This window comes from Pseudomyrmex gracilis, unplaced genomic scaffold, assembly GCF_002006095.1.
Source record: "Pseudomyrmex gracilis isolate BER0280 unplaced genomic scaffold, ASM200609v1 scaffold_597, whole genome shotgun sequence".
NCBI classification, from domain to species: Eukaryota; Metazoa; Arthropoda; class Insecta; order Hymenoptera; family Formicidae; genus Pseudomyrmex; species Pseudomyrmex gracilis.
Genome location: NW_018021181.1, coordinates 33,680 through 56,126, shown reverse-complemented (window position 1 = coordinate 56,126; position 22,447 = coordinate 33,680). Strand labels below are relative to the sequence as shown.

The following is a 22,447-nucleotide window of genomic DNA, read 5'->3' as shown; positions in this document are numbered from 1 at the left end:
GTAAGGCCTTATATTCATTCATTGGAAAAAAAAACTTTTTTTTAAAATATAATATAATATTAGCGGCTCCATACGGCATCATGCCAACGGTTTAAAAAAGTTAAGGACTGTTCTGACCACTATAGCGGCCAGCAACAAACTCGAAAACTTTGCGCACATGTAGATTCTATATATGCATACATTTTTTGCTAAAAAAAGTCAACATTGTAAAGGAAAAATGTTGTCCTCTAAAGGTCTTCTAAACGTTATATATCATTTCGCTATATAAAAATAATTTTAAAAATGTGAGTGTAAATACTTTTCGGAGCCACCGTACTTCTTTGCAATATCTAAATACTAACTCAAGTTGCGTCTTTTTGTCAACAGCTTTTTGCTGGTAATTATTATTTTTAACGCAGCAGTATGATGAAAATGTAGAGAAACTTTTAAAACATTGATTTTGTTAATGCTAATGTAATTGTTTCTATTTTCTCCTATATTGGACACACCTGAAATATCTTGATGATATAGATGACATAGATATAGATGACATTTTCCTTTTCAATTCAACTCTGTGAACGCTGTTGCTTCTAAGGCCATTGCTATCAGCGACTTTACTATTTGAATGTTTTTTTTTTTCATGTCAACGACACATGCATGTAAACAATTAGACAAACCTAACGTCACTACCAGATCGAGAAAGTTACATCTAGTTTTGAAAAAAATGGTCTAGATCTCACCATTTCACCAGAGAAATTAGCCGGAAAATGTATAAAGTAACTTTAAATGTATGCTTCTCTAACAAAACAAAAAAGCCCCGAAGGGTACAACAGCAAAAAATAACAAGTCTAGAATTCAGAGCACGAAACAAACACGTCTATCTGTATACTCACGTGAAAAGAGAGAGAGAAAGAGTAACTTTGTGTATATGATATTTTTATAGTCTTTCGTCACCATTTTCACAACGCATAATACAAATTGAATTCTCAATTATATTTCAAACTGTAAGGCATAAACGTTTTTAAGTCGTTTTATACACATCACATTTTCCAACAATTGCATGAGTGAATTATTAATGTCATTCTTTTAATTTTAATAAAAAGGCAAAAAATTATTTACGAATCTGCCACGCGAGGTATTTGTCAAACGTTTTAAAAAACTTAGCGCGTTCGGCTGAAACACGGAACCAGCACAAAATAGCAATGGTTTAAATTACTACGAGTCTATCTTGGGTCTCGTGTAATCGAACATTAACTCTTTCGATACGGCGGTCCTCGCTGCTGGAACGCTTTCATTGAACAAAACGCCGCGCAAAAGTGTATGTACATGTTGCGTGCGAACAGTTTTCAACGTTCGGCACTACGTCTTACATCTAACCAACGCTGCTTTGATAATCCTTTTCGCAAGAAAAGCGATTTTTCCTTAAAACAAGATAATATAAAACAAGACATTTATAAGTTCTACTATATATTTATATTGTTGTAAGTAGAGCTTGTGTTATGTTGTGTAATTATATTATGTCCCAGATAGCCAAATGTGAAAACTCAATATAAAGCAAATCATTGTATAAATTAAGTTGCTCGCCAACTGCTGTTGTGTTGTTTTTATTTAACGCAACGAAAATGTTTTTGTCAATTCAGTATCAATATGCTGAGTTTTATTATCAATCAATTGTTGTAGCCAATGTTTAGGACATGTGAGTCAGCAATATGTGAGCAATATATAAGCAATAATTTTTATTCATAAGTTGAGAAAAATAATATAAGTTTATTGCCGATGAGTTGTTGAGAACTTGCTGTTATTATATTTTGAAAACTGTTGTTGGAAAGAACATACTGAAAAGAGGATACACCCTTTTGTTACATTGCTGAAAACATATGAGTAATATTTGTGGCAAGTTTCCAACAACTTGCACTCAGTTGGCTAATCTGGGGTGTTATCATTTTATTTAAGTGGATTATGCAACACTGTTGAAACTCGGATTTTAGTTACTAGGTAATTTTACGTTCAAAGGGGACTGGAATCCGGCACGGATGCCCAGTCGCGAAGCGATATGCGACCGCGCGCACAAGAACGCACCTGTCAAAGGTCGCACATGCAGCCGAAAAGATGCAATGGTCTGTATTGCACTTTTCGGAAACCGGATGTCGCCTGGGTTTCCTCGGCCAATCAGAAGTGATTAGCTGAGGAATAAAAGCCGGTGTCGTAACAGGCGCAGGCAGAATCATCCCGAATAGTGTCGCGGCCAAAGGCTCTGCGCAGCAGAGCATTGCCTGTTTATAACTAATAAGAACAACGCGGGTTGTAGTAAAAGTGTACACCGGTAATGAAATAAAAGAAGTTTTTATTCCTTTTTACGGAAAAGATATAAAGTAATTTTATCCATTCTCGGCGTTCCTCCTTCGCAGCATCTTTAACCTTACGCAAAGTAACAATATATTTACTGCAAGTTTAGTGTAAGCATACAAAGTTTTGTAGCGAGTGACTATAGTCGCTTGTCGTATCGAAAGAGTATTGAATAAGTAAGCTCGATGCCATTTCCTGTCTTATTGCACTGTCTTGGTGCACATTTTATCTCGTAAGTCCCTGTGATTGCTGTCTCCTTACAATCTTTGCACTTGTCATTCTCTGATATGTCGTCTTATGCGCGAACTTTATTTAACTCTGTATACATTTCAGCGTGCTGGAACACGAGAAACAACGTCGACGACGGACGGATAAGACTCGATAGAAAACTGGCGGGCAAGTTTGGCGACTATAGTTGCAACTCGCCTTGGGCTTTGATCGAATCGGCGGCACGAGCAATGAGATCGAAACATAGCGAAGGGATAGAATTTGTCTTGTGGACCGGGTAAAGATAAAATACGTCGTTTGTTATTACTTGCTTGACAACAAGTTTGTAAATTTTGTTAGCCTTTAATATTCTTTTTTAGTATATAATAAAACAATAAAGTTAATTATTCAAATGTCATTTATTTACACATAGCATATTTATGAATTAATATTGATTATCGATCTTTATAGTATTAATAATACTTAGTATATCTGTTTTAATTGTGTAATTAAACAAACTTACGTGAAGTTTGATTACAATTATGCTGTCTCGTCCGGATGGATACTGGTAGTAGCGTTCCGCTGTACTATTCTTTGGATACATTGCGAGACTCCGCGTCAGCCTCGATATTCTGAGTTAAAGGAATGTAGAAGGCATAGATAAACATATCGCGCTTTGCGCACCAAGACCAGATGCGACGAGCTAGTAGCGATAAGACAAGGAATTTTATCAAGCCCATACGATTAATATATGAAAGAACCATAGAGTTATCTACTCGTAAAAGAACTTTAGCTCCAATTAAATAAAATGCGAAACATCGCAATGCGTGAAAAATGGCTAAAAGCTCCAAATAATTAATATGATGACGTTTGTCATCTAGCGACCAAAAACCATGAGTTCGAGAGTCACCATATACGGCCCCCTAGCCTGTTAAGGAGGCATCGGAGAAGATCTTGAGATCAAACAAACTCGAACAAATATAATTACGTTGTGAATTGGCCAAAAATATAGCCTTCCACTATAAGAGATCCTCTTTGAGTGACGGTAAGAGAGACATCCAAGCCTCGAAGTTATCACCTGTGGCCATCAGATCCAAAAACTTTCTTTTTCGAAACTCTTAGTGTGTAACATACCATACTGAACCGCCGGGCAAATGGATATCAAAGAACCTATAAAGCTGGCAAAATGTCAAATCTTGCACCGATTTCTACGTAGCTTGGCAAGAGTCATGTTGAGAAGAGATGCTCTCCTGTCAGGAGGAATCGATATCGCAAAATGTTCTGTATCAAAGATAAAACTTAAGAATCAACAACATTTAGCCGGTGTAAATATGCTCTTGTGTTTGTTGATAACAAAACCTAAAAAAGATAACACGTTTACTGTCATGATGACATTTTGCGATGATACATTGATACATTGATCATAAGTGAGTGCGATAAGAAGAAAATCATCTAAGTATATCACAGAGACGAGGCTTTTGATTCTAAGTAAGTATAAAATCGATTTCGTGATCTTGGTAAAGATATACGGAGCTGACGCCAGTCCAAAGAGTAGGACTCGAAACTGAAAAAGCTGATTTTGGAAGCAAAACCGTAAAAATTTTCTATCGTCCGGGTGGATAGATAAAAGAAAGTATGCATCCTTCAAATCAATTGATGCAAGAAAGTGATCTGGAGAGAGAAGGCAGATAACCGTCTTCCAATCCTCTAACTTAAAATGCGGACGATGAACTGGTTGAGGTGCTTCAGATTAAGTATAAACCTCTATCCTCCTAAAGATTTTTTAATAATAAACAAAGATAAAAATTGCTCGTCCTGATCGCTGACCACTTCAATAGCTCCTTTCTTGAGAAGACGAGAAATTCTTTGAGAGCAAACTTTTGTCTCAGGGGGGGATAAAGAAACAAAAGGTTTATTGCGCTGAATTGGTGGATATCATACAAATGAAAGCTTACAACCGCAATGGTTTGTAAAAGTACCGGATCTGACGTAATGTTTTGCCAACGAGAGAGGAAAGAGAATAATCGGCTTGTGATATACCTCCTTTCCGTCTAACGTCTCCTTGATCGAGACCTGGAACGGTGCGATCGACGATTGTTGCTCGTTACCCCTATCCTCCTCGACCTCGAGTATCTCACAGAGGCTTTTCTCGATCAAGCAGGTGCAATTCTCGTCGGTTATCTGAACGGTTGCTGAATCTTCTTAGAGATTACCAGCGGCGTCTTTAGGATATCTTTAGAAGATTTTTCCATAGAGGTCGCTTTTTTAATTCGCTCTCCGAAGGAAGCACCGAACAAAAGATCATCGGCCGGAATAGCATCCGCTGTGTACTTAGCTGTCAGGTTAAGCACTGAAGTGATCTGCGCTCTCCTAGTTAAGGAGAGCCGATAAAATAAAGCGGCCAAGATCTTTGTCCCATTGTTAACCTTGGCAACAGCAAGGCGAACCTCAGGGTTTAGAGCTTGCTGTATAGCAAGCCTGAGAAAGTTAGAGATAGCCTCTCCAAAGGCGCACAAGGCTATGTTAACGTGATCCTGATTTTTGCTGTTATATTTGTCCCTCTTGACAATGGAGTTGCTCTTCAGCGCTATTTTGCACTTGTGATTCAACGCAGGAGCCTTGAGGAAGGTCACAGCCTCAATAGGAGAGTATTTTTTAAGCAAGGGTGCGCGTTGGTCTGCGGGTAGTTTGCTACGCGTCAGATTACGCCACCGCTGAGTCACTGTCTCATCCCAGGGCAATAAAGTCTCTCCGTCAAAGTCAGAACCAAATAATTGTTTGATCAGAGATTTCGCGTCATCCCTGTCGAATGCGGCAAAAGCGGGAAAAGAGCTGACCCTCTAATCTAGTGATACTCGCTTAAATGGTTTAGGGCGTGTGTCACTATCGCCTGATATACTCATTACTGCAACAAAGAGAAAAATATCAGACGTGCCGAAAAATTGAAAGGAAGAAGGGTAGTGCCGTCATACCGCCTGTATTTTGCAAATACAGATCCAGCAATATCAAACACACTCTGCAGGCAGTGTTCACACTTTTGGCTTTCTTACAGCATGCTAAAGTGATGGAAGGGATGCGCACAACAGCAGCGAGTTTATACAATTAGAACTCGTTACTGTTGTGCGCATTTCTTCCTTCGCTTTAGCATGCTGTAAGGAAGCCAAAACTGTCAACACTGCCCTGCAGGTCCGTTGTCTGAGACAATATTACCTAAGTCAGATCTTATATGAGCAGTAGATTCAGACTCGGTACATAACCCGTGGTCCTCCTAATAGATCGGCGAAGACGCTGTAAACAAAGGTGAAGAGTGGGGCATAACCTCACTTTGTGTCAAAATGTCAATAAAGCGGGACATTTTATCTTCTAGACTCGCGAGACGATCGGCAGACGATGATCTCTTCCTCTTCTCTGATTTGCAAGCAGATTTTTCCATCATAAAAAACAGAAAACACAATAAAACACAGAGAACTACACGAGACATGTTGAGGAATCACACAACAATAACGATCCGTAGGCGCGCGCCTGGAGGTAAAGCGCCTTTTTCGAATTGCTTTAAAGACTTGTTGAGGATAGTACAACGGAACGCTACTACCATTATCTATCCGGACGAGACGTTGCATAATTAATATTTTTATGCTGATTTTACGTAAACATGCACGTTTTATAATAATAATAATAATTATTATTATTATTATAAACTTCCTTTTCTTTCATTCCGTCATTATTATTATTATCATCCTTTTTGTTATACACATTATTATTAGCGTCATTAGTTTAGTCATGTAACATGAATTAGTATTGTCATCATTAATTCACGTTATATGTCTAGAATTTATAAAAATTCAACACCTTTGTAATAATCAAACAATATACAATGTACTACCGTTAATAATGATTGTTAAATGAATTATTAACGTATTGTAATTTATTTATGAGGCTTTATTATATCAATAAAATTATAAATGAAATTCTGTTTAGAGACAAGTAACTTGTTAATTCAGTTAATAACGCGATTATTATATGTACAGAATTTATTAACGGTAAATAAATTTATTTTACAAATGATTTATCTTAGATAGAGATGCGCATAGATTTGCAATTAATTATTGCTGACGTTGGTATATAAATTGTGTCAATATACAATGATTTTTTGGCTTTTTAACATTGGTTTACTTCACAAATATGCAAAGAATTTAAATAAAAAATGCGTTTGTTTTGATGTTTATGCATTTTAAACATCAATCTGTCTGTATAGCTCTTTAAATGTAGAACAAAAATAGATTGACGCTCAAAACGCGTGAGCGCTTAAAGCAAATGCATGTATGTATGCCACTTATTTTGTATTAATTGTACAATCTGTTCAACAAAACAGGAACCGCAATTGTTACAAGAGTTTTAAAGATGTCTTGTTTTTTTTTGTTTTTTTTTTATGAAAGTACGTCTAAAGAGTGACGGCGCAAATGCCAAACCGATTCAATATTGCTCGAACTGTCTTAAAGAGCAGACCCGTTCAAATATGAGTGTAAAGTACGCCAAGCGCTTTGAAGCGGTCTTTTTGTGTTCCTACTCCCACGAGCTACACTTAAATCTTGCCGCTGCTGCTAAAGTGATCAAAAAGTCTAAGAAGTTTGTGCAGAAGTAGGTGCAAAGGTTTAAGAAAATTAAAAACGTTGATGACTGACCAGGACGGAGAAAGAAGCGAGCGACTACGAAAAGATAGGACAAAGTAATCGTGTAGATGTTTAAGCATACCCTTATTCTACGACTGTGAGAAGTCTGAGCTTACTAAAAGAGGAGTATGTGTGAGTATGAACACGATAAGACAGCACTGCATCGAAACAAAAATATCGTAGCACAAAGGTGGAACCTCTGCTCTCTGAAATTCACATGCAAAAACGCAGGTCACGTGCTGCCAAAAATCTCTGACGCAACTGGTTGAAAGTAATTTTTTCTGATAAATCGTCGTTTTAGGCATGGGTTCCTGTGAAATATGCCTGGTCGAATCCAAAAGAAAATTTTTTAGCAAAGTGTTAAACACCCAATAGAGATCCAAATTTGGGAATGCTTCTCTGAGCGTAGTTTTGGCTGTTTAATGCTTTTCACTGAAAATCTGAATACTCAGAGAACGCTTAAAATTTACAAACATGGTTTTCTGAAGTATGCTAAGATGTTTGGGAAAGAAAATGATTTTTGGGTCTTGCAAGAGGACGACTCAAAACATCAAAGCCGGCTCTACACCATGTGGAAAAAAGAGAATGGCGTTGAGACAATGGACTGGCCGGCAAATTCCCTTGATGCAAATTTTATCAAAAATATGTAAAGTATCATGAAGAGAAAGCTTGCAGGAAAGCGCGTATTTACTGTCAAGCAACTATCTTGCGAGAAAAAGATGCCAGGTCATACTGGACAACGGAGGGAACTAGACTTATAAGTTGATTGCATCCTTCTGAGGATACTGTAATGTAAAAAAAAATCAAATATCTGGAAAATTCTTGAAAAACTCTCGGTTCCTTTTTTGTTAAACAGACTATATGTGCGTATTTCTTTACATTAGAATAAATTTTCTCTAATTTTCATCGAAGAGATAAATGCAAAACAAATTGTTTAATCAGCTGTCTATTTTATTGTTAACGTACTAATTATACCAGATAGATATATATCTAACTACATTGTTGTCGTTGCATCTGCCGTCTTATCTCTTCCGAAGTGACATGTCTTTATTTTGTGACGTTTCTTTTTCCTTGTTGTATTTATCAATAATCACAAACGCTTGTATTGTACTCTTTGATCCTATGTAACTAGGACTAACGAAGCTGTAACTACTTGTTGCAGTGATGCGTTGACGCGCACTGCTGACATGAGCATTGAGCAACGTCTGCAGTATTTGCGGAACTTGACCGATTTGTTGCATCGTACGTTCAAAGGACAATTCGTGTTCCCCGCGCTCGGCCACGAAGATATCAGCGTTAACTACACGCAGCTCGCAACTCTGTGGCAGAACTGGTTACCGCCAGAGGCGGTAGACACTTTTGTCAAAGGTACTACTTATCAGTTTTCTTTATAAAAAAATCATAAAAACATTGTGTCAAATCTTGCAAAATATATTTATAATTATATTTATAAACACAAAAAATAACATCAATCGATCAACGTTATTTTATATGTAGATAAAATTTTCTTTACTTACAATTAAATTAGATTACTAAATATAAAAAAAAACAATTCAGGTCTGTTACGAGCTTTAAAGGATCTTACAATTCATTAAAAAACAACGTAGAGAAATAAAATTACAAATTACAAACGTTTCGGCCCATACTTGAGTCCTTTTCAGTATAGAGAAATTATATATAAAAAATATATTATATTACGCCATGTTTCAAGAGAACGGAAAGCTCAATGTTAACGTATTACAATATATAAAATCTTACATTTGAAAGTCCCTGTTCAAAAAATTTTTCATTTTGATCATGTAATCGAATCTGTTCATAACTACCGTTATATTGCCCTTGTCTCGCGTGAAAATTATTTCCGGATGCTGTCTCATATAACGCGTAGTTGATCTATGCATATTCAGCATTTGCCTGTCATTGACAGAGACATAAAGTTTTTGGTGAAAAAAGTTATGTAATTTTGTAATCACAGTATTTCTAATCTCTACTTTTAATCTAATGTCGTACTTTCTTATATTAAACTCAGTGTCTTTTGAACTCGTGAATAATAGGGTAGAAGACCCAATTACTGTCACCTGAATAATACTACCATGATCAAAAAGTAACCGGAATTTTTAATTTAAACCTCGCGGGCTTATCGGTTTAGAATTCTGTTGTTTGTGTCACGTTGGCAGCACTGTTACGGACACCCATGCCAAGCTTCTGCTTATCAGCTGTTCAATTACCTTTATGACAGTGATTTCTTTACATCAAGTTTTTACGTCGCGGCGATTTTTACAATGGATTAAAAACTTAAACAACGTTCTTGCATTAAATTTTGCTATAAAAATGAAATTAAGTGTTCCGACACATTAAAAATGTTACAAAAGTGTTATGGTGACAATACTCTATCGAAAACACAGGTGTACCAGTGGTATAAACGCTTTAAAAGTGGTCGTGAGGCTGTTGAGGACGATGTTCGTCCTGGGAGGTCATCGACATCGAAAATTGATGAAAACGTCGATGAAATCCGACAATTGTTGATCGAAAATCGCAAATTGACGATAAGGGAGATAGTTGAGACCACCAACATATCATTTGGATCCATTCAGAGCATTTTGCGTAAAGATTTGGGTCTGAAGCAAGTCACTGCGAGATTGGTGCCAAAAGAACTGAATTTCGTGCAAAAATTGCATCGCGCTGAAATTTCAAAAGAGATGGTTTCCATGGTCGATTCCGACCCAACAGTCATCCAACGCATAATTACAGGTGACGAGACGTGGGTGTATGAGTACGACACGCAAATACGACATCAATCAAGTGAATGGCGAGCTAAAGATGAGCCAAGACCCAAAAAACCACGTCGATTTCAATCAAAGACAAAAGTCATGCTTACTGTTTTCATTGACTACAATGGTGTCGTTCATCATGAATTCCTCCCAAAAGGCCAGACAGTCAACAAGGAATATTACCTAAGAGTTATGAAACGGTTACGCGAAGCTATCCGCAAAAAAAGACCTGCTTTGTGGAGCAACAACTCGTGGATTCTCCATGACGATAATGCGCCATCTCATAATGCGTTGATTATTCGTGAGTTTCTCGTCAAAAACAACACCAATACGATTCAACAACCGCCCAATTCACCTGATCTGGCACCATGTGACTTCTTCCTATTCGATCGACTCAAAAAACCACTACGAGGAACTCGGTTTGAGAGTGTGGAGGCAATAAAGCTAAAATCGCTGGAGGCACTAATGGCTATACCAAAAACCGACTTCCAGAAAAGCTTTGAGGGGTGGATCAAACGCTGGCACAAGTGCATCGCAGCCGACGGGGACTACTTAGAAGGGGACAACTTGAAGTTTGAAGAATAAACATGTACTTTTCTTTTTATGAATAAATTCCGGTTATTTTTTGATCATGGTAGTAAACTCTGGCGTTAGTGAATTGTTTTTACTACTTATTTATCAAAAACATGTGTTTTTCTTTTTATCTGATATTATTTGATGTTTAATATAAGAAACAAAATAATACCGCTTCTCAGAATCTCTAGTTTTATTTATAAATTTAATAATTAAAAATGAACGATGCGAGAGAGCTATTACTGTCACCCCTAAAATGAAAGAAATGAGACACGAATGTTGAGTGCTGGGTTTTTTGTTATATTAATTGCACTTAAAATTCTATGTTAGATTGTTTTCATGCATAACTTTTTAGGATTTATTTAATATTTTAAATAAAATAGCTTAGGGTGACAGTAATTGGACAGGTGACAGTAATTGGGTCTTTTATCCTAGTTTTTTTTTGTCGCAAATGGGGAGGCAGTGTTTTTCTCCAAATTGTAATAGTCAAACGACATCATTTGAGATAGTGTTATTAGATAAATTTAGAAACCATTTGTTATTAACTGTATGTAAAGGATTTTTTAGTTCCTTATTACGAAAAAATTCATAAGAAACAAAAACGGGAACGCAATTTTCGTTATTATTTTCAAAAGTCATTTTTTCTTTGTCGTTGGAATTGTCTAAAGAACAGTAGTAACTGATAGGTGTAATATTATTGCGAGATTCAACATTAGAGCTTTTGATTAAACTAAAAATCTTATCGCATTTTTTTAAAAAAAAGTTTGTAACTGTACTTATTGAATGAAATAAAGGTATTAGTCAAAATTGTATTTCAAATGTAAGAAGCAAAAGAATTAGACAAAACACTGGCAAGATGAGAAACACTGTGTTTTAGCCTGTACAATGATCTGTGAAGGTCAAAGATCTCAATATTCAACACCTTTAAATGCAGGACATTAAACAAACAATTCAATTTTCGTACAGCAATATGGCGTGATACCCTTATGTTAGTTTTCTTAATAAAGCTAAGATGTTTCGGATATAAGTTAAGGTGTTTACATTCAGATAGGAATGAGATATGTGACGTAACTCTGATGACTTTGTAATGTAAATCTATCCATTTCTTGAGAAGACGTGTGAACATCGAGAACAAAGCTTTAAATAAGTTTAATAAGTTAATTACGTTTTCTTATCGCTACGTAGATGATATCGTTCTCGCGGCTCCATCACAATCTGTAGATGACATTGTATCCGTGTTCAATGCATATCACGATAGAATTAAGTCCGTGTTCAATGCATATCACGATAGAATTAAGTTCACTACGGAATTGGAGGATAACCGTTGCATTAATTTCTTAGACTTATCCATTCAAGCTGTTGACAAAAAACTGAAAATATATTGAAACTAAGAATGAAAAGGCCAATCCGAGCCATTCCCAGGATGTTGTGCAGGAATAAGCGTGCATGTATATATATATATATATACACATGTATGAAATTCACATGTAAATTATTTTACATGTGGGTTTTTTGAATTGAAATTTTAATTCAAATACCCCCCTAACTAATTTGAAAATATTGCGAAAAAAACTCTTCGGCCAGGAGTCGAACCTGGAATCTCCGGCTTTCCGTGCCATCGCCTTCCCTGTTAGGCTACCGAGGCACTTGGAGTTTGTCTCGCAATATCCGTATATAAATCGATGTTCTGATAATTTTAATAACGCTTCATTTCAGCCGGCGTGAAATCAAACAAATGAATAGTCAAGGCTCGTGAAAATTGAAATTTGAAAATATATTGGTTTCACAAAAAGACCTTTTCAGGAAGATTCTTATCATTTTTCTCCCATCATCCTTTATGTCACAAAAAAGGCATCATTTTTAGTTCAATTGACCGAGCAATCTTATTGTTACACCCTGATTTCCACGAAAAAAAACATCACTTTTGTCATTGATACACTACTGAACAACGGTTCTTTTGGATTTCATTTTTAACACCATCACCACCAGGATAAAAAAATGTATCTCGTAAAAAATGAACAATTCATTTGAGATTAACTCTCTATTAACTCTCTCAATTCAATAGACAGGAATTTAATTGTTCTTCCGTACATTTAGTAACATTTCCGAAAATATTAGTAACACGACTTTAAAAAGTCGAAAGTTATTATAGGTTACAAATGTTTTAACAGGCTTAACAGAATTATAAAAGTACATAAAGACCCCGTTATACGCGATTCTAATAGTAACATTATCTATAAAATAAATTGTAAAGATTGCTGTGCATCATACGTTGGACAGACGAAGAGGCAACTGAAAACACGAATCAAAGAACACATAAAGAACATTAATAACACATCCTCACAACTTTCGGTGATTTCAAATCATAGACTCGATTCTAATCACTCGTTCAATTGGGACAACATTCAGATTTTAGATCACGAACCTAATTTTTACACAAGAATTATATCCGAGACCATACATATCAAAGAACAAACACATGGTTTAATCTAATTAACGATACTGATTTACTTGACCATTCATACTTTAAATTACTTGACGATATTAAATCTTCCAAATTTTAAGCTTTAACGGATTTGCTTTCTACAATTTGACTCACTGGTGGGTATTGAGATTTATAAACTGTTGCCTTGGTTCTCTGCTCACTGTCTGATTTGACTTTCGACATGTAAGTTACTTTAACTGTTTGTTGTGCCTCACACGGACTCTTGACCACATAACTGTTTCAGGAAGTCAAATTACTGCGTGGGACTTTCGAATGTAAGATTTTATATATTGTAATACGTTAACATTGAGCTTTCCGTTCTCTTGAAACATGGCGTAATTTAATATATTTTTTATATATAATTTCTCTACACTGAAGAGGACTCAAGTATGGGCCGAAACGTTTGTAATTTGTAATTTTATTTTTCTACGTTGTTTTTTACTGAATTTTAAGATCCTTTAAAGCTCGTAACAGACCTGAATTGTTTTTTCTTATGTATTAATAATGCGAGCGTCTCATATATATTTAATTTTTAAATTGAATTATATAGTATTATTATTTGAGTATATATTAAATATTAGTATTTGTTGTTGTGTTCTCTCTTTCATATACAAATAACATGTATATATATCTTATTATATTACATAATAGTTGGCATTAGCAAGGAATTTAAAAACAACTTAAATTTATATATATATTATATATATCTTTTGTGTGTGTGTGTGTGTGTATTAGGGTTGCGGCTTAAATTTAAATAACATTGTGATTTAAAATATTCAAATATATATGTACAATTACTTTATTTGTTCAACGGATATTATTTGAATATTCGGATACTACATGCAGCGAATAGTGCAAATAGTGCTATTTGTTATTTAAATATTCGTATTATACAAATATTTCGATATACTCAGAAGCGTGTATAACTACAGTATATAACTACATAGTATAACTACACAGAGAGAACGGTTTCTTTAGATTCAACAAATTTTGTTAAATCCAAACAAATTATTTCATTGGAATAGTCTAAACAACCTTGATTTCGAACTACTCATTCCGATTGTTTGAATTTCAAACAAAGTATTTTGGTAAGTTAAATAAATCTAAAATTTCAATTAAAAAAACTTTTTTGCGGCTTGCACCTTTACACGATTTTGAGATTTTACTCGAAGTAATCTTTGGAAGCCCGATTCAGCTTGCCAATCAACCGATGAACTCCATTGAAAGAGACTCCATTGAGAGAGAGGGGGGGACCTGAAAAAATCCTAAGGTGATAACGGGATTCGAACTCGAGACGCCTCCGTCGTATTCGCAGCCCCTGCACTCAGTTTGTAAGACTACTTGTTCCTTACTAAAATGTGATTATTTTTATCTACTTATTCTTAAGCACGCATTTCATTTATTATTTCTTTAAATTATTATTTTATTAAAAATATTGCAGTCCAATATCTGCAACAATGGATAAAAATATTTCTCTCTTATTATTATTAATTATTTATTATTCTTATAATTTAAAGTACATTTTTACAACGCGAAATTTTTTGTCTCAAACAATGCTACATTTAAATCAAATATATTTTATGTTACATTCATGTGTTACAAAATGATTTTTTTTAATTAAATAATGCTTATTAAAACCAAATAAAATATTATTTTGTTGGAATAAATTATTTCAAACATTTATATTGTTTCCGTTAAATAAGTTGATTTATTTTAACGTAACAATATAATTTTCATTCAACAAAATTGTTGTTTGGTAGAAAATTATGTTGTTTGAATGCAACAAATATGAGTCAAACAAATCGGATTATTAAATTTAAACAAACCGTTCTCTCTGTGTAGCAAAAAACTTTTAGTACTTGGAAGTAGAAATGTGATTATAAAATTAAACAGGTCTATTGCAGATACAAAAATATAGTGATATTTATCAAAAATTTATTTTTGTCATTTACGAGTAAGTTTATTCTAATTTTACTATTCGGATATTCGGATATAATATATCTGTACAAATACAATTTGTTCAACGGATATTATTCGAACGTTCGGATACTTCATGTAGCAAATAGTGAGAATAGTGATATTTATCATTCAAACCTCTATATTTATCATTTACGAGTAAGTTTACTTTAATTTTAATATTCTACTATGAAAAGTAGAGAAATAACTATTGCTTTTTCTTCGTATTACTTCTGACTCTAAATGCATAAATATGTTGTTTTATATTATAAAAAAGTAAAATTAAATTATTGTGCTAAATATACATGTTATGGTACTTAAAGTAAAACAAATATTTTGAAAAATCAAGCATTTTATAAAAATATGTTTTAGACAAAAGTTCCATTTCAAGAAGGATAGAGAATTGTATTGATGTTTTTTGATTTTGAGAACGACTTTAAGTTTATTTGAAGGTCAATTCCATTTTTTAAAATGAAAACTTACATTTTTCTTAACAATCCTTAATCTTTGTAAAGAAATGAACATGAACTTTTGTCTAAAACATTTTTTTACTTGTTACGTATTTTTTTAATAATACGTGGCAAAGTTTGATAAAACTGCCGAAAAGGAGAGCAGGCTCTGATGACCTTGACCTTAACATATATTATCGTGGCCTCGAGTAAGATTCCGAAGATTTTATCTGGCGGTCATTGTTTGTTTACAAATTATTTAGCAAAAGAGTTTTAATAATTCTTTATTTTCCTATACCACGTACAGTTTAAAAGAAAATATTTTGTTTTTATCATGGACCACTGCAACCCTACGTACGTACTTACTTTGACATATTGTATCAACATACATCTTTGTTTTGATTTCCTCACTCACTAACATGCGATCGAATATTCTGCGATACGGTACGCGAGATTATCATTACATACATTACCTTACCAAATTTTTATTCAAAAGATTATACAATTACAACAAACGAATAGATTCCTTCTTTAAAATTATGGTAAATATTGATAATAACGGACCACTCTTCGATCAACTTGAGCTTCACATATGTTATCAAGAACAGTGTCCTAACAGTGACATGCAAAAGGTTTGAGCCGTCGCTCGTTGTTTATTCAAAAGTTAATAACAAAAAAAGTTCTATAAATAAATTCTTATTTTTATGTACATTTTCTTCGTGTTGTAAGTGTGTAGGCAGGAAGGGCTACACCCCCCCGCAAGGGGAAGGGCTTGCCTCTCTCTCCTGCTCCCCTCTTCGTGTTTTGCGTGTATATTACCTTGTGTTTATATTGGACTATTTCTTCTGAATCCATTATTCCACTATAATAAGTTATGTCTAAAACATACAGGTTCGAACAACGATACTTCATTAATGAAATGTTTTTTGGTAATTTCGACGTGAAGCGAATGTAATCGGAAGTCGTATTTGTTAATTCAATTCTTCATTTTTTCTCGACAGAGGGAGCAAGGAGAAGGGGCAAAGCCCCTCTTCCTGCGGGGGGGACGTAGCTCTCTCTGCCTACACACTTACAACACAAAGAAAATATACATGGAATCGAAAAATAAGAGTTCATTTATAAAAAGCTTTTTCTGTTAATAACTTGTAAACAAACAACGACTGCCGGATAAAACTTTCAGAACCTTACTCGAGGCCACGACCTTAATAATATATGTCAAGATCTAGGTCATCAGAAGCTGCTTCCCTTTTCGGCAGTTTTACCCAAAGTTTAACTTTATCAAGGTTTAACTTAATTTACATTAACCAACGTGAATAAGTGAATTTTCTACCGCCCAGTAATGTAAGTTATGTTTATTCACTTATCCGTGATACGTAAATATGGCTACGTCAGTAACAAATACATTCATAAAGAAATCGTTCATTCGCAATTTTTTTAATGCTACTTTGCAGAATTTCACGCGATTTTCAAAATCGTTTCTATGTAGCTCTTGATGTAGGAATATACGGTATAAATGGAATTTATGCTATATAAGTACTCTAGGACACTTCTCTGTAAAATTCCACTGGTCTGAGAAATAGTATGTGAACTAATTTAAAGATCATTACAGCTAATATTATTATTTTGTTATTCACGCCAGTTACAGTATTCTTACGTTTCTATTTTTTTTTATTGAATACTTCATAAACTTACATTGTTCCAAAAGAGAGAACGTAATAATAACTAGCTTGTGGCAGCCACGTGTTCATAGCAACATAGCTTTTTCATCTTTCAATGTCGATTTTTCCTATTATTGCAAAGCGGAATTTGCCAAGCGTCGGATTTACTCGCCAACAAGGAACGTGAACTGGGATTAGACCGTCGTAAGACAGGTTAATTTTATTCTACTGATAACTGGTCATTGCGATAGTAATCCTGCTCAGTACAACAAGAACCGCAGGTTCGGACATTTGGTTCACGCACTCGGTCGAACGGTCGGTGATGCGGAGTTATTATCCGTGGAATTATCTTGAACGTCTCTAAAGCCGTATTCTTTTTAGTCAAAGGTAGAACTTTTCCTCCTTGTTGCACAAACTCGGTATTATTGTACTACCGTGCGGTATTATTGTACTACCGTGCGCTCTTGCGCCCGCGTGTTCGGGATCTCACCGAGCGCTGCGTCGTGATTATAACCGGTCGATTATGGGTATCGCAAGTTTGATGTCGAGACTCGGAATCGTCTGTAGACGACTTAGGTCCCCAAATCTACGTCCATTTTTAGACAAAAGTGTTCATGTTTATTTTTTTACAAAAATTAAAGATTGTTAAGAAAAATATAGATTCTTATTTAAAACAATGGAATTGATCTTTAAATAAACTTGGAATCGTTCCCAAAATTAAAATTATCAATGTAATTCTCTTTCTCTTTTAAAATGGAACATCTTTTGTCTGAGACACTTTTTATACAATGCTTGAGTTTTCAAGATACTAGTTTGTTTTAATTTAAATACTACACCTTGTATATAAAAATATAGAAAATATAGAAAAATTACATCTTATAAAACTGTATGTATACAGGGTATATAAAAAGTACCGGTACCGCAAAGAATCTCGAAACCTAGGCATTTTACGAAAAATAAAAGTAGTAGAGTTTTAAAAGATCTATTTACTGATCTTATTCTTGTGACCTTGAATAACACTGCTAAGAGTTATCAGAACAAGGTCACCTTGAATTTTTTATATGAAACACTTAATTTTTTTATTGCACGTTCTTGCAGTTTTTCTTCAGACCTTTTCAAAGCACTATAGGATAATGATGCCTATTATGAGATAGTTGCCTAATACGAGATAGCGAGCTATTTCATGTAAACGGCTACACATTTATAACTGCGTATTTTTAACACATTACTTACACAAAAACATCAAAGTTTTTAAAAATGATTAACGAGGTTAGTCCCAAGTTCAGTATGGAATATCCAAATGCGATAAATTGTAAAAGCGTAACTAAACAGTATTGCAGGATGTTTTGCAAGGTTAATAATGTTCAAATTAAGATTTGATATCAAACGTTTCGACTATATTTGTAGTCATTTTTAGTGAGTTGTAATAGTAATTCACATCTTGTTGTAATACAACGTATTCATCATAAAACATACTACAAATATAGTCAAAACGTTTGGTATCAAATCTTAATGTGATTTACAGTTACGCTTTTACAATTCATCATATTTGGATATCAAATTTTTTGTTAGTGTCGCTTACTGCTGAAAATGACGTGGTGTCTGCGAAGGAGTTATTGCTTACGTGCAGAGAAGAAAAACAATCATTATAACTTTAAGATATGTATTTAAAACTTTTTTTTATGTCATGGGATTTACTGTCATTTCAATTTACTCAAATATACATGTGCACTATAAGTGATTTACCATGTAGTTTTGTCAATTTATTGCATATTTTGTCGGTATAAACTTAAACTTTCTATTTTATATTCCCTAATATGAGACACGCAGCCGCTCTTAATATAAGGTACTTTATATTAGGAACTGTCAAGTCCTTTATTCTGACAAGTTTTTTGTTTGATGTACTAGTAAGTTTTTAATAATCATATTTTTAGATAAAGGCAAAGAAAAAACAATTATGGTCTTACAATCAATTAGAGGCTCAGTTACGGCAGTAAAAAGCAAAAATATGAGATATTCAAAAGCATCTAAACAGTTCAATGTCTCAACGCGTATTATATTGAGCGATATGTTAAGAATAACGATATTTCTGTTGTTGTTAAGATTCCTATAGGAAAGAAACCTCTTGTGTCTCATATTAGGAACCTTTTTTTTGAATCAGCAAAATCAGCACTTTTAATAAAAAAATTCACATAAAACAAAGTATAGCTATTATCGAATGCTAACTTTTGGCGATAAAACTTGAATATATTTTTCATAAGTTTTACATAAATCTAATAGTTAAGATTCCATATTTAATAAATTACAAGTCTTTAAAAAAAAGTATTTCATAATAGGCACCTTTATCATAATTTTATCTACTTTAAATAAACCGTTTTGATGTTATTGAACTTTTTATGATAAAATGTCTAGCCCACGAAAGCAAGATTAGACAATGATTTAGTCAACCAAGGCAAGATCGGAAGATGATTCAGCCAACCAAGGCAAGATCAGAAGATAATCCAACCGATGAAAGCAAAATCAATCAAAGAGTACTCTATTGACCACAGTACGATTTGACACCGTTCGATTCGACACAAAATTATTGGGTACAGAGGTCTTGGACACTGTTGGAATCTTTGATCTATTTTGTTTTTCTTTATATAACATTTATAATTACATAAAAAGAGTACAAAGTTGGTTACACAATCTCTTTTCCGTGGCTTCTCTACATTAACTGTCCAACAAAGGAACATGCTCGCGCACGTAGGCTCTCCTACCTACTTGATTCACTCAGATGGCAGCACAGTAAGCGAACTACAAATGTACACTTACACTCAACACGCCTCCTTACATTAGTATTTCGCTTATCCTTTCACTCACGCAGTTGTTAAACTAACTGTAACATAAGAATGAAAAGGCCAATCCGAGCCATTCCCAGGATGTTGTGCAGGAATAAGCGTGCATGTATATATATATATATATACACATGTATGAAATTCACATGTAAATTATTTTTTACATGTGGGTTTTTTGAATTGAAATTTCAATTTATAAAATCATATAGGATGCTAGATTTGCATCTCATATATGAAAGATACCAAATACCCCCCTAACTAATTTAAAAATATTGCAAAACAAACTCCTCGGCCAGGAGTCGAACNTGGAATCTCCGGCTTTCCGTGCCATCGCCTTCCCTGTTAGGCCACCGAGGCACTTGGAGTTTGTCTCGCAATATCCGTATATAAATCGATGTTCTGATAATTTTAATAACGCTTCATTTCAGCCGGCGTGAAATCAAACGAATAAATAGTCAAGGCTCGTGAAAATTGAAACTAAGAATGAAAAGGCCAATCCGAGCCATTCCCAGGATGTTGTGCAGGAATAANCGTGCATGTATATATATATATACACATGTATGAAATTCACATGTAAATTATTTTACATGTGGGTTTTTTGAATTGACATCCTGGGAAAGGCTCGGATTGGCCTTTTCACTCTTAGTTTCAATTTTCACGAGCCTTGACTATTCATTCGTTTGATTTCACGCCGCCTGAAATGAAGCGTTATTAAAATTATCAGAACATCGATTTATATACGGATATTGCGAGACAAACTCCAAGTGTTTCGGTGGCCTAACAGGGAAGGCAATGGCACGGAAAGCCGGAGATTCCAGGTTCGACTCCTGGCCGAGGAGTTTTTTTCGCAATATTTTCAAATTAGTTAGGGGGATATTTGGGATCTTTCATATATGAGATGCAAATCTAGCATCCTATATGATTTTATGAATTGAAAGTTCAATTCAAAAAACCCACATGTAAAATAATTTACATGTGAATTTTATACATGTGTATATATATATATACATGCACGCTTATTCCTGCACAACATCCTGGGAATGGCTCGNATTGGCCTTTTCATTCTTAGTTTCAATTTTCACGAGCCTNGACTATTCATTCGTTTGATTTCACGCCGGCTGAAATGAAGCGTTATTAAAATTATCAGAACATCGATTTATATACGGATATTGCGAGACAAACTCCAAGTGCCTCGGTAGCCTAACAGGGAAGGCGATGGCACGGAAAGCCGGAGATTCCAAGTTCGACTCCTGGCCGAGGAGTTTGTTTCGCAATATTTTTAAATTAGTTAGGAGGGTATTTGGGATCTTTCATATATGAGATGCAAATCTAGCATCCTATATGATTTTATGAATTGAAATTTCAATTCAAAAAACCCACATGTAAAATAATTTACATGTGAATTTTATACATGTGTATATATATATATACATGCACGCTTATTCCTGCACAACATCCTGGGAATGGCTCGGATTGGCCTTTTCATTCTTAGTTTCAATTTTCACGAGCCTTGACTATTCATTCGTTTAACTGTAACATGTCTCTGAACTTTACAAACTTCGCTTTACACAAAGATTTAGTTAATATATCAGCAACATTATTATCAGACTCTACTTTGACTACATCTATGTTACCCTTTTCACAATTTTCATTCACAAAATGATATTGCACTTCGATGTACTTCGAATTTTTTGTAAAATTACTATGTTTTGCGATAACCAATGCACCAGAATTATCCTCATACATTTTAACAGGACTGCCTATTTTTATCTTAAATGTTTCTTCTAACATATAACGTACAAAGTTAACATCAGTTATTGCTTCAGACAACGCTATATATTCGGCAAATGTCGACGATTTTGTTACTGAGCTTTGTTTGTGAGATTTCCAATGTACTACATTACCAAACAGTTTTATTACATACCCTGAAGTTGACCTTCTATCAACAGTATCGTTTGCCCACTCAGCATCAACTGAACAATCCATAATTTTAGTTCCAACGCTTTTTGTATAAGTTAATTTTAAGTTTTTTGTCTGACACAAGTATTTTAAAACTCTAAGTGCATATTTAAAATGCGTTTTGTTGTAACAATTCTGAAATCTGCTTAAGTAATTTACACTAAAAGCGACATCGGGTCTAGTTCCTGTACTTACATACAACAGTTCTCCTATCAAGTTTCTATATTTTACATTAATACTTGTTTCAGTCACTGGCTTTAACTTTAAGTTTGCTTCCATTGGTGTACTACATAGCTTTGCTTTTTCGAGATTATATTTTTTTTCGAGAGACTCAATATAACTGTTAAGTCTTTGACTTAAAGTCATAACATTGCTTTTCGGCCGATAATCAATACTTATTCCTATGTAGGTGTTTACTTTTCCAATAACTTTCATTTTAAAGCGTTTTGACAACTTCATTGCAACATCACAGATTTTTTTTTATTTTTACAACATATTCACATGTCGTCCACGCGCGCGAACAACAAAATATAAACTGGTTCATTTATCTCACCACTTAC

At 34.4% G+C, this 22,447-nt stretch overlaps 1 protein-coding gene across 1 annotated transcript in view; it reads left to right on the top strand.

Moving 5' to 3' along the window:
* Positions 1-8,598, top strand: part of LOC109861139 (acid sphingomyelinase-like phosphodiesterase 3b) — a 14,284-nt gene extending 5,686 nt beyond the window's left edge. Inside the window, exons 2-3 of the mRNA XM_020440653.1 lie at positions 2,659-2,830; positions 8,365-8,598. Coding sequence (XP_020296242.1) covers positions 2,659-2,830; positions 8,365-8,596 — 404 coding nt within the window. The 3' untranslated portion in view covers positions 8,597-8,598. The remainder of the gene's footprint in view (positions 1-2,658; positions 2,831-8,364) is intronic.
* The last annotated feature ends 13,849 nt before the right edge of the window (positions 8,599-22,447 follow it).